Source organism: Perognathus longimembris, chromosome 4 (genome assembly GCF_023159225.1).
Source record: "Perognathus longimembris pacificus isolate PPM17 chromosome 4, ASM2315922v1, whole genome shotgun sequence".
NCBI lineage: Eukaryota > Metazoa > Chordata > Mammalia > Rodentia > Heteromyidae > Perognathus > Perognathus longimembris.
The window spans coordinates 29,597,470-29,610,451 of NC_063164.1; the positions used below are offsets into that span (position 1 = coordinate 29,597,470).

The 12,982-nt window shown below is 40.0% G+C and overlaps 1 protein-coding gene across 1 annotated transcript in view; it reads right to left on the reverse strand.

Annotated features, from left to right (window-relative positions):
- The window catches only part of LOC125350417 (aldehyde oxidase 4-like), a 133,317-nt gene extending 120,538 nt beyond the window's left edge, over positions 1-12,779 (reverse strand). Inside the window, 9 exon segments of the mRNA XM_048345002.1 lie at positions 1,331-1,369; positions 1,371-1,424; positions 1,729-1,891; positions 2,192-2,376; positions 4,282-4,391; positions 6,317-6,410; positions 8,402-8,548; positions 12,180-12,273; positions 12,725-12,779. Coding sequence (XP_048200959.1) covers positions 1,331-1,369; positions 1,371-1,424; positions 1,729-1,891; positions 2,192-2,376; positions 4,282-4,391; positions 6,317-6,410; positions 8,402-8,407 — 651 coding nt within the window. The 5' untranslated portion in view covers positions 8,408-8,548; positions 12,180-12,273; positions 12,725-12,779.
- Between the last annotated feature and the right edge of the window lie 203 nt (positions 12,780-12,982).

Sequence of the window (12,982 nt, forward strand, 5' to 3'; positions counted from 1 at the left end):
TAATGTTTTTATTTTTCCTGTGCTCTGCCAGGTGGTATACTTGGCTTATTTTATTTCTCTTAATGATTTATAAAAGTTTTGTTGGAAATATTTCTCCTTTTGCACTTTCTCTTTTATACAGTCAAAGTTATCAGTCTTTTCCTTTATGGCTTCTGGATTTCAAATTCTACGTAAAAAGGATATACCAAACACATTTTTATAGTAATTTCATGTCTCATTGGTAAGTCTTTAATCAATCTGTAATTCATTCTCACTGTACAGTGGCAAATAGAAGTACCATTTTATGTTTCTTTCTCTGTTTATAACATGGCTAGCTAGTTGTTATCTTTTCTAAAGCCTCTGTTTTATTACAGAGGCTTGGTTGTAGGGCGTTGATTGCTTGGCTTTTTTCACTGAGAGCTGCTGGCATTTTACCCTTTGAGCCATGGCTCTAGACCAGCTTTCTGCTTGTTAATTGGAGGTAAAATCTCACAGAATTTTCTGACCAAGCTGTTTTGATCCTGGATCCTCAGATCTCAGCCTCCTGAGCAGCTGGAATTATGGGTGTGTGCTACTTGTACCTGGCTGCATTATTTTTTCTAATGATACCCCATCTTCTAGTTTCTTTGTTGACTCTATAATGTTCTATTTGTCTTTTAGTGTCTTCTAGTATCAGTATCTATTGCGCTTAATTACTAGAAATATACATTGTTTTTTGTTTGTTTTGTTTTATTTTGTTTTGCTAGTCCTGGGGCTTGAAGGGCCTGAGCACTGTCCCTGGTTTCTTTTTACTCAAGGCTAGTACTCTACCACTTGAGCCACAGCACCACTTTTGGCTTTTTCTATGTATGTGGTGCTGAGGAATCGAATCCAGGGCTTCATGTATACAAGGTGAGCACTTTACCACTAGACCATATTCCCAGCCCTACACTGGTATTATATAGGGTTAGTTTTCCTGAATTATTAATTTAAAAATCAGTTTCCTAAAATATCACCTTGGCATTTTCATTGGGAATGCATTTAAGGTAATAATAGAAACTTGATGTCTTTACATCTTATGTCTTTTTAAAGACTACATCATTCCCTATATTTAAGTATTTTTTCTACTTTGCCATGTGTTTAAGAATTCCTTTCTTGTATTCCTTGAAATTTCGTAGTGATTTTATCCCTAAAGATTTGCTTTTCGTTTGCTATTTCCAGTGGGATTTGTTACTCTCTCACATTTTCTAACAGATTAATGCTCATACTCAAATATTCTACAGCTGATCCTTTGCAAAAAGTAATTCAAGAGCAAAGCCAGGTTACAAGACAGTTTCAATTCTGCTACTGGTCATTTGGAAAATGAACTGACCTCGAATGATTGCATCCCCTGGGGAATGCCCAAAGGAAAAGTCTTCTAGGATGCTGAAGTCTGTTTTAGCGAGACCAGGATATCCACGGGGGTCCTGAAGCAAAAATACTTCTATTATTTTAATGAAAAAGAATAATTATGATGACACAATTGCTCGATATAAGGAAAAAAACTACACTTCTGAATAGGCTCCACACTTTTATTTTCATTGCTGTAGGGAAGTTTATGTGAGTTTTGGAGGCTCTTCAGGTTCAGTCCATTATGGGCCCTCAGAAACATAAATAGAAAGTCAAACTATGGTCAGGTCAACATATGGTGCCCCTTAAGCTTTCCAGCAGGAAAAGTTGACAGAATCTGGAACAAACTGCCTTCCTGGAGAATCGTAAATACATTTTTACCCTCATCTTCAACTGCTGCAAAACATCCAAGTAGAATTTGAAGAGGAAACTGATGGTGAGAGTCCTTTGATATTCCATCATTCCTCCAGGGGCGGATGGGGGAAGGGTGATTTCTTCTAGAACCAGTCTGCAAGCATCATTCAACATTCCTTCATCCCAGAATCTACACATAGGGAAAAGGAATCCAATCAATTTAGCACAAGGAGAGACAAACCAATGTGTAACATGTACCAGAAAATTTAGGTTTAGAAACTATAAACAGGTTGCTAAAATCTATTTTTTCCAATAGGAATATGATAGCACTCACTTACGTCTCTTTGTGCACACTGATTTAAAATCTTGCTTTAAATGATCACATGGACTTACTCTACAAAATGCTAAGATGCAGTAGAGAATGATGTCAATTGTCATCCTCAAAGGGGCAATAGACTTATTCTGTATCAAATATAAGTTGATAAATTACCTTCCGATTAGCTGTTGGCAGGATTTGTTTGCACTGACTGTTGTAGGGCCAACTCCTCCATACAAGATGTTAAGGTCCACAATGGTGGTTGTGTCCTCTTTGAAAAGGACTCTCATCCCCGTGTTTACAACTGCAAGGGCATTTTGTTTACAGGGAGCTTGTCTGAAAGCTGACACAAACTCCCACAATGACTAATCCTTTTGAAAATTTGTGAACATAGGGAAGTCTCCAGAGCAGTACAATAAATACCTACCTCTCATTCACCTAGATTTGCTTATATATCAACCTTATTCACCAACCTTATACTTGGTATGAGCGTGCACACACACACACACACTCATTCACTCACATACTCATGCTTTCAGTCTTAGTTGAAACATCTGAAAGTTAATCAGACATAATGACATTTCATCATTAAACATTTCCACAAGCTGGGCATTGGTGGCTCACGCCTATAATCCTAGCTACTCATGATTTGAAGCCAGCCTCAGTGGAAAGCTTGTCAGACTCTTATCTCCAACTAACTACCAAAAAACTCATTAAGTGGAGCTGTGGCTAAAGCGGTAGAGTGCTAACCTTGAGCACAAAAGTTCAAGGACAGTGCCCAAGCCCAGAGTTCAAGCCCCAGGACCAGTACAAAAGAAAAAAATTCCACTGATAACTCCTAAAATACATGGGATTTCTCCTTTATAACTATTGAGACTGTTATGATAATGAGTCTTATTAACAGTTAATGATATAATACAAAACTATCATTTAAGCATAATTCATACTCAAATTTATTGAAGAACACAAGTGAGAGCCTTATATCTCTCCTACCTTCATGAAAACCATGAAGGTGTCATCTTTATAGCCTCTTAGCTTCTTTATTCTACAGGAGTTCTAGAATAAACTTTTATTTATGACATAGAAATTTCTGCATGTGTGTCCCAGTCCTGGGGCTTGATCTCAGGTTCTGGGCACTGTCTCGGAGCTCTTTTGCTCAAATCTAGCTAGTAGTGCTCTACTATTGGAGTCACAGCTCCATTTCCAGACTTTTTTTTTTTTTTGGCCAGTCATAGGGCTTGGACTCAGGGTCTGAGCACTGCCCCTGGCTTCTTTTTGCTCAAGGCTAGCACTCTGCCACTTGAGCCACAGCACCACTTCTGGCCGTTTTCTGTATATGTGGTGCTGGGGAATTGAACCCAGGGCCTCATGTATACGAGGCAAGCTCTCTTGCCACTAGGCCATATCCCCAGCCCTGACATTGACATTTTTGAGAGTCATTTTTTTACATCATGAATTGATGTTGGTTAAACTCTAGCAAACAGATATTGTCATGAAGCTCTCACCAGCCAAGGCTGTATTTTGCCCAATAACAAACACATGAACTCCTCATATGCTAACAGTATCTTCATACAATCAGAACACAATTGGTTCTTTATGTACTTCTGTATAGTTCTCACTAATTTAAAGAAAACATTAATTTGGGACAGTGAGGCAAAAATGGAAGAGTTTGTAAATTTTTCTTTTCTTTGTTCTTTATTTATTCCAGTTAACTATTTTGATGGAGAGGTTGGGTCTTTGTTCTGCCACCCATTCAAAATGAAACTTTGTTGAAATGCAGTACAGTCATTGGACCTTCTTACTTACATGATTTGTGACTATAGAAATCTTAGAGGTTTTGGAGAAGGAAGATATGAAAATAAACCCATGTCCCAAAGTTCTCCATTGAAGCTGATTGACATCTAAGCTTTCATTGTTGTTTATACTGATGTAAAATATTTTCTATATAGTCTATCTTTTCTTTTGAACAGTACAGGAGCTTGAATTCAAGAGCTTTACACTTGTTGGACAATTGCTCAAGCCATGCCTTCAGCCTGTCTTGCTTTTGCCTAGCTTTAGTTTTCAAATTGGGCCTCAGTTTTGCTTGAGGCTGACCTCAGACCTTGGCCCTCCTACCTTAATCTCCTGTGTAGGTGGGATTACAGATGTGGGATACCACATCTAGCTCCAAATTCTATGTTTTTACTATGCTGAGTGTAAATCAAGATAAAAATAAAGCAACTAAACAGGTAAAAGTGAGTATTGCAAGGATCATAATCTCATACCTTCTCAGAGACTGGAATGCAAATAGAAACTAGGACTTGGTCTGGCTTCAGACTTGCATTTGTTGCTCCAGACAGAAAATGATCATTTAATAGAATTTGCTGCGTTCTTTCTGTTAGAAGAAAATAAAGGCATCTTATTCAAAGGTTATGTACTATTGAAACTATTTTATACTTTATTAAATTATAGAAATTAAATTAATTCTATAATGTTGAATTATAGAAATCAAATGGGAACAATAGCCACAAACAATATTCTGACTGTCCCTTGATCTGACTGTATCCAGATGTGTTTGACCTCTGTCTTGGAAAACATTTCCTATGTGTTCTAACAGGCTCACACTCCTCGGGTTTATAACACTATAACCTCCACGCAGGTTATAATGTGTGGTTTACAAGGTAGATTGATGGAAACCAGTGTGGAAATGTGAGTGTCTGATAGTCGGTGTGCTGTGGGGGACACCTATGAAAGAATGTGAAGAGTTGGGATGTTTGGAGCCAGATGCTGGTGAACATGGTACTTGTGAGGACTGTGACATCAACGAAATAAAATTCCCATGCAGCAGGAATGCCAATACGTGAAACAACACGAAGCTCTTATGAGGATTTCAAACCCACATGCTAAGCAATGCAAAGAAATGCCACAGTCCTTGGATGGGGCTGACCAATTTATCGGAAGGATGCTCTTCTCCTCATGCCATTTTGTGGAATTTTTTTAGGGGAATCTTCTTTTAGGACCTGGGCGGCATTACATCTTTATCCTTTGAAGGTGGGTTTGATTTGTACTGAGAGGTGAAAGATTCAGATGCCAGCTTGTCAGAAAAAGCCATGGGTTGAAAAGACTGGTTTTGCTTGTGTGGTTTGTAAATCAGGGGGGATTTTGCTGTCTTCTGTTTTAGTTCCCTAGACTGATCCTGTTGAAACTTCCCTCCCAACTATGTTTACATGCTTGGTCAGTGTAAAATTCATGCTTTTATATCCAACAGGCTCTTACACCATGAGAAACAGTTCATGCTATGGATTCCACTATACTTATACATTTTACCATAAAAGGGGCCAATGAATTTAGAAAGGGGCCTGCAATTTTATGAAATAATAAGAAATATGCACACTGGTTTCTGACATAGAGTTCCTTACATTGAGTTTCTAAAACCCTTGTAGGCAGAAACACTGGGGAGAATTGTTTGATCTAATATTTAGGTTTGGGTCCCAGTTGCTGATATATAGTTCCTAAGAACTCTGCGATTTCCTGAGTGGCAGATGCATCTGACACAAATCCTATTCCTGATTGATAGGAGCATCTTTTGAACTGACAGTGTAACTCTTGATGGACATTTGGATAGCCTCAGGGAGATAACTGGTTGTCATGGTAACCAATCATGTGATTAGAGGACTGCCACTTTCTGCAAAGTGAGAGTAGGAAATAAAGTATAGTTTTTCTTTTAGAATACTGAAGTATAAAAAATGAGCCTGGATACATGGCTTATGTCTATAATCCCAGTTACTCAGCAGACAGAATTTGAAAGACTAGTAATTCAAGACCAGCTCAGGCATAAAGTTACCAAAGATCCTCCTCAACAAATAAGCTAGATTTGATGGTACAGGATTTTCGTATCTGAAACTCAGGAGGACTAGGTGGGAGGATTGTTGTCTGAGGTCAGCCCAGGCACCAATAATTAAAGTAAAAAGAGGCTGGGGACATAGATCAAGTGGCAGAGCTCCTGCCTGGGAAGCATGAAGCCCTGCATTAAAATCATTGTATCATCAAAGAAGGAGAAAGAGGAGAAGAAGAGAGAGAAGAGAAGAGGCAGAGGAGAAGAGGAGGAAGAGGTCTCTTAAGGACCTAAACATATAAGTGCATGACATACTGTAGGTATAAAGTCACTAAAACAAAACTGTCACTAAAATGAACCTCTGTGTTCTATTATAGACTAGCACTGCATCCAATGTCATAAACGAGGATTAATGGTATCCCATGGTCTCTGTTCAGTGAGGATGAAGCCGGCATCATGCCCTATGAGAGAATTCAGTAGCTCACCTTTAGAAGCAACGTTGAGACTGCATTTGCCTACCCCCAACATGGGGTTGAGATCAGAGATTGACTGTCTGCTAACAATATGACCACCTAAGGACTAAAAGAAAGATTAATAAGCAACTTTGGAGTTATTATTGTAAGTGTTGAATTTAACACAGATGGCATTTCTTTTCAGCCTAATGTAGTAATTAGATTAAAATGTCATCCTGCTGAAGAGACTGTCTTGCACATCTTGAAATGTTTTCTAGGAATGACTCATCTTTTACTTATTTATTGAATAGAAACCATGAAGAGAGTGAAGAGCACTTTAACACCACCCCCTTCCCAGGTCTACTTAGAAGAGGAATTCTAATGGATGGAGAACTCTCAATGGGTGGAGAACAGATTCTGTGAATGAAAGTATTCATGTGTAGTTTTCATGGTAACTGACAAGAAATGGTGATGCAAAGTTACCTCTGCTCTTCCTGGCTCACAGTGGAAGGGTGGGGCAATTAGAGGGTGTATGGGGAGCATGGGAGGGAACATGGGCTGTGTGGGCTGATGTGTGGGGTGTAAGGAAGTTGCTGAGGCAGAGTGTTTGAAAGAAGGACCAACGCCTGCAAGATAGGAAGAACTGATGTTCCCTAGCCTGGCCCTATTGAATAGGGCCTATTGAATCTGCCTATTGTGATAGGCAGACGTGACACATCCCCATGTGATAGGTGAGATATGATCTGTGTGGTCTAGGGAAGCTGTGTCTTGGGGCTTTCCCCCATTGATGAAGGGCTGGGAATATGGCCTAGTGGCAAGAGTGCTTGCCTCATATACAGGAAGCCCTGGGTTCGATTCCTCAGCACCACATACATAGAAAATGGCTAGAAGTGGCGCTGTGACTCAAGTGGCAGAGTGCTAGCCTTGAGCAAAAAGAAGCCAGGGACAGTACTCAGGCCCTGAGTCCAAGCCCCAGGACTGGCAAAAAACAAAAACAAAAACCCATTGATGAAGATTCCATCAGTCATGAATACACTTCCAACAATGAATTGTACAGAATGACTGAGATTACATTGGCTGGCTAAAGACCCCCATCTAAAGGCAGAACAACTAACTATACTAAGTCATGCAGCCTAAATGTGCATGACATAGGATCTAGAAGAGGCCAGCAGAAACACAGAGCTTCAGTCATTAAAGAAGAGGATTTCAAATGGACCACAGAAACACTGCAGCAGTTCTGTTGTTCTTGTCATACTGGCAACCCAATCCAGGGACTCACAACATGATAGGTAAGTGTTCCACCATTGAGCTGTATCCCTGGCTCCCAATAACTCTTTTGCAAAGAGAGATTAAGAGTTAAAGATAACAATGTACATTATGAATGGTTTATATTTTATATGTCTCTGTATTGTTTACAGTTAGTATTTCAATAGCTAGATTACAATTGTAATATAGAATTACCCAAAATGTCAACTAAATTGGGTGGTCCTCATTCATATGTCACTAGGCCAGTTATTTTCAACAAACCTATTAATTATCTTGAAAAAATAACAAGTCAAAAGCCCCCTTTGAAGGGCTGTTAAAGATATATCATTCACCAGGGGCCGGTGGTTCACACCTGTAATTCTAGCTACCCAGGAGGCTGAGATCTGAGGATCACAGTTCAAAGCTAGTCTGGCAGAAAATTCCAGATGACTCTTATCTATAATAAACTACTCAGAAAAATCTTGAAGTAGGGCTGTATGTGGCTCAAGTGGTAGAGTGCTAGCTTTGAACACAAAGAGACTCAAAGATAGTGCTCAGGCTATGATTTCAAGCCCCAGGACTGGCCAAAAAAAAAAAAAGGATAGATCCTTCTCAACAAGATAGATCTGCAGTAGGCAACTGCACACAAAAGTCAAGCCCTGGGTGGGTGGTCCAGCATGATAATAGTACTTCCCAACCCAACCTGGTCACCAAAGTAGCTTATGCTACAAAGGTATGAAATCAGGTAGCACATGACTTAGCCCTATGAAAAATGCAGATGAATACAGCAGGAAATGGTATGAACAGTGACTATTCAGCTTTTCCTTCATCAGGGCGCCACCCCCATGGGGGGGGGGGAAACGGAGAACCTACTGCCATGTTCCTGATCTGTTGTCCAGCCAGGGTTTGCGGATGTTTTAGCACGGTATGTCCGTGTCTTCTCCTCCGGGAGCTTGGTGACTGCCTGGGCCAGTGTGTTCTTCACCTGTTCCAGACTGAGGCCAGCACCCAGAATCAGCCCTGGAAGTGAGACAGTGCCATCAGTATTCTAAACCTGGTAAAGCAGAGGGTGAGTGGGGAAGGCACGCAGGCCACAGGCAGTGTGCAGTGTCACCTTGCTCTCTCATAAATGTTTTACTTTCTGATTATCCAAGTAACACTCATTTCAGACCAGCCCATAAATATAGGAAAGTAGGGGTAAAAAAGCAACAGTAATGTGGGGTTCTGCAAATACAATAAAAACTATTCAAGCTGTTTCCTGTTTTCACCATTCTTCTCTCACCAGGTGCTATGTGTCCCACCTCCTGCCTTCTTCTTCACTCTGCAGGTGATGCCTGCAGACCTTTGTATCTCCATTCCCACCTTCTCTACCAGGCATGTCCCACCTTCCCTTTGATCTCAGCTGGGAGCAGGCATTCCAAGTTCCTATAAGGTTGGATCACCCTGCTATCTGCTCCGCTGCCTTCCTGTACTTCTCCTGTGTGCAAGGGAGGTCACAACTGCAATTTTGTGTGTTGTTTGTGTGACCATCAGGTTATAAGCATCATGAAGGCAGGCTCCTGGCTTTTTTATTTTCAGCCTTCATATCCTCCATAACGTGTACCACATCTGTCTCCTTGTCTAACTTCAAGCCTTCTCCATTGGAAAGTTGAGAATCATCTATCATCATGCATTCCTTCATGCTCTCTATATTTCCACTCATTCATACCGGCTCCATGTGATTAGCACCAAATGATTCTCTGATTGAGCCACAACACCAAGCAATACTGTGAGTAAATGTGGACCTTTGACACACCCTTGCCCACTAGACAAAGGTTTCTTAGCATCTACTGTGTCCCAGGACCAGCTCTGGAGGTTAAGAGCACAGACAAGCTCTTCTCTTCAGACAAATGAACAAATGATATGATTGCAGCTATGGAGCACCAAAGCCTGGAACTCAGGTGAGTATGAGAACAGGGACAAGTATGAGACCATGGGCTTGCAAAGTCTAGAGATTCATTGTGGTGATGGTACAGAATTGCCAGACTGGAAGTCATGCTTAGTAAATAAAAAATGAATCTCTTTCTTGCAAGTTTCTTTTCTTAGTCTTCCTGTTTCACTTTGTATTGTAGTCATGAGCTTGTTTTAAAAAAGAATTTCAAATAATTTGCCATTGTTTATGTTTCTAAGAACTTAGGGCCTAATAGGCAACATACCAATGTTTTAGATTCTGTTTTGAGGACGTACACTCAGCAGAGGGAGCTCTGGCACTAATGTTGGGAAATGGGATAGAGAACTCTGCAGTACTTCCTGGAGCTCAGACCATTTGAGAAGAAAGGCTTGGTTTTCATGGGGGCAAATAGGGTTCTTTTGTTAGCCTAATAGACTACCTGAAAGGAGGTATCTCAACTCAAGAGTCCAAAAGATTCATCTAGAGAGGGGTTGATTCCCTACTCTACCATATAAAAAGCCAAAGGGCTTTTTTTTTTTTTCTCAAATTTTTATTATCAAACTGATGTACAGAGAGGTTACAGTATCATACGTTGGGCATTGGATACATTTCTTGTACTGTTTGTTGCCTTGTCCCTCATGCCCCCCTCCCTCCCCCCCTTTACCTCCCCCCCCCCAGGTGTTCAGTTCACTTACACCAAACAGTTTTGTAAGTATTGCTTTTGTAGTTATTTCTCTTTTTTTACCCTGTGTCTCTCAAATTTGGTATTCCCCAAAGGGCTTTTTATACTGCTAAGATCTACTATTGAACAGAGGTTTCTGCTCTTAGAGATTACAAAATAAGTGTTTGTGTAGCCCCAAATCATGTTAATGATAAGACAATCAAGTTCAAGACCAAATAAGTAAAGATTTTGAGAAAATGAGTTGATTCTTCAGAAACTCAGAACTGTGAAGGTGACTCACTAAATGGCGGTGAAACCACAGGTGAAATCATCAGTCAGTACTAACAGATTATGTGTGTATCTGTGTGTCTCCATGTGTGTGTCTGTATGCTTCTGTATATGTGTATGTCAGCCTGTGTGTGTTGTGTGTGTGTATTGTGTGTGTATTGTGTATATGTGTGGTTTCCCAACACCATGTATCTTTGTGCTATACTGGGTACTTCTATATTTTAAAATCCACTTTTTCTCCTTATTATCAAGTAAGACTTTTTAGTAGGAAAAAACACATAAGTAAGTGTTAAGAACTTAAGCAACAAATTGTTTTACCTAGTGCTTGCAACTTTATATCTGGCCATAAGATGAATATGGGCAGCATCTTGAGTGGGCATTTGCCTTTGTCTTTTCTTCCCTTAAAAGTGCCAGATTCTCCATAATTTAAAAAAAATTAAATCATTATAATTGGATTAATCTAAATAAAAAACCCCCACCATTTTGAAAGCACTCCTTAGGTTGTGGAGGAAAATTCCATAGATGATACAAGAAAGTATTAATGACAATGCATTGGTGACATGCTCCTATACCAATCCCCTTAAATCTAACATTTCCACAATATAATCAGGTCTCAGGGAAGAAATTGTTTCTTCTAGAAAACTTCATTGGAAGCAGGGGGGCCAGTGCCTGGCACATGAAAGAAGTCTAATAATTTTAATAAACAAAAAGTTCAGCATGGTTTCATTCCATCTACACTTTTTATAGAATAATGTTGACTTAATGAACAAAGTCAGGTGTGGTGATGCATATTGATCCCCTGAGCATTTGGGAGACCATGGCTGGGGGACTCTTAATTTTAAGGTCATCCTGTGTTATGTAGGGAGATTGTGTCTTAAAAACTATAACAAGCCAGGTGCCAGTGGCTCATGCCTTAATCCTAGCTACTCGGGAGGTTGAGATCTGAGGATCACAGTTCAAAGTCAGCCCAAGAAAGGAAAGTCTATGAGACTCTTATCTCCAATAAATTAGCTTTAAAAAAGCTAGAAATGGAGCTGTGGCTCATATGGTAGAGCATTAGCCTTGAACAGGTTTTCTTTCTTGAGCAAGCTATGCAGAAATCTCCTCTGTGTCACCAAATTGCCATCAAATGGCCATTATCCCTGGACAATGATCAATTACAATACAATACAATAAAATACAATACAATAAAATACAATTACATTGTGTTTTATCTCTTAATCTTCTGCATAAACTGCAGTTTGGTGGGGGAAGGAGGAGGAGCAGCAGCAGCAGCAGCAGCAGCAGCAGCAGCAGCAGCAGGAGGGACCATGCCTAGGTCCTGAGTTCAACAAAAAAAATGATAACAAACAAAGCACTGAGTCTTAAATTGTGTGTGTGTGTTTGTGTGTGTGTGTGTGTGTGTGTGTGTGTGTTGGAGGATTTATGATCCTTCTTGTCTCATAGCTTTGGGGCAGTCTGCCGAGTTGGAGAAGGAATAGCTCACCTGCCAGTGAAAATGCTTCTGAGGTTTTAGAGGGAAGACACAGCTTAGACACATCTGTAGCTGGGCCTGAAAACATCTGTTGAGCGCTAAACTTGTGCAACAAACTGAGTCTCTAGAGAGGATGTATGGTCTTTAATGGGATTTGTTGTATTTAGAGGATATTCTTTTTTTTTTTTAAATCAGTGGTCTAGTCTAACAGTGCCAAATATGATTTCCTCCAGGCATATGATTTGGTAAGCAAACCATTTGTAACATACAGACCTTGTTGTAACAAATGAGAACACACCTTCTTTTTGTCTTTGATATTGCTGTCAATTCTGCGATCCTTGTAGGGGAGATGATAATTGGATAGAAAACACCTTTGAACTTCATGTCAGGCCCTAAAAAACGGAAGAAAAATTATGATTAGTAGGAAAGAATCCAACTAGACTTTATTTTGAAAACAAAGCTGTGACTGAGAGGTAATGACTATAGTCCTAATAAATGAAATAAAATTATGGCAAAGGAAGGTTGCCTTCCTCCATATTGGGACTTACTAATCCTTTTTGGATTTTGGTCCTGTAGAAACATCTGCTTTACTTGAAGAAACAGAAAAATTAACCCCAGAAATCAACTTACATTCTACCATGGGAATGACAGGCCAAACTACTCATTAAGAGCCAGGGAAATTACATGACAAACCAGCCAGTCACTAGATAAGAGTGAGGCGGGGATTTGGATTACATAGTAAGGATTTTGATTTGTGAATAGATGCCTCAGCTTCCACCCCAGTTTAGGAATTTAGTTTTCAGTATGGAAGTAGAATGGGAGTCTGTTTGCTACGCACAGCACCGAGAACAGTGTTCCCTATCACAAGAGGAGCATTGGGGTACTCTGTTTTTAGTTCCAGGAGGTCCCTTAGGGTTCCTGGAGTGATTCAGGTAATCCACTCCCCATGGAATGTCAGAACTTTCTTTTGGGGATTGTCCAACATCCTCTGCAGTACTTATATTGAGGCACAATGTTATATCAATGACAAAGCACATAGATTTCACTACAACCCACAAAACAAACCCAAATGAACAGGACTCGCTATAGCTAAAGCAAAGA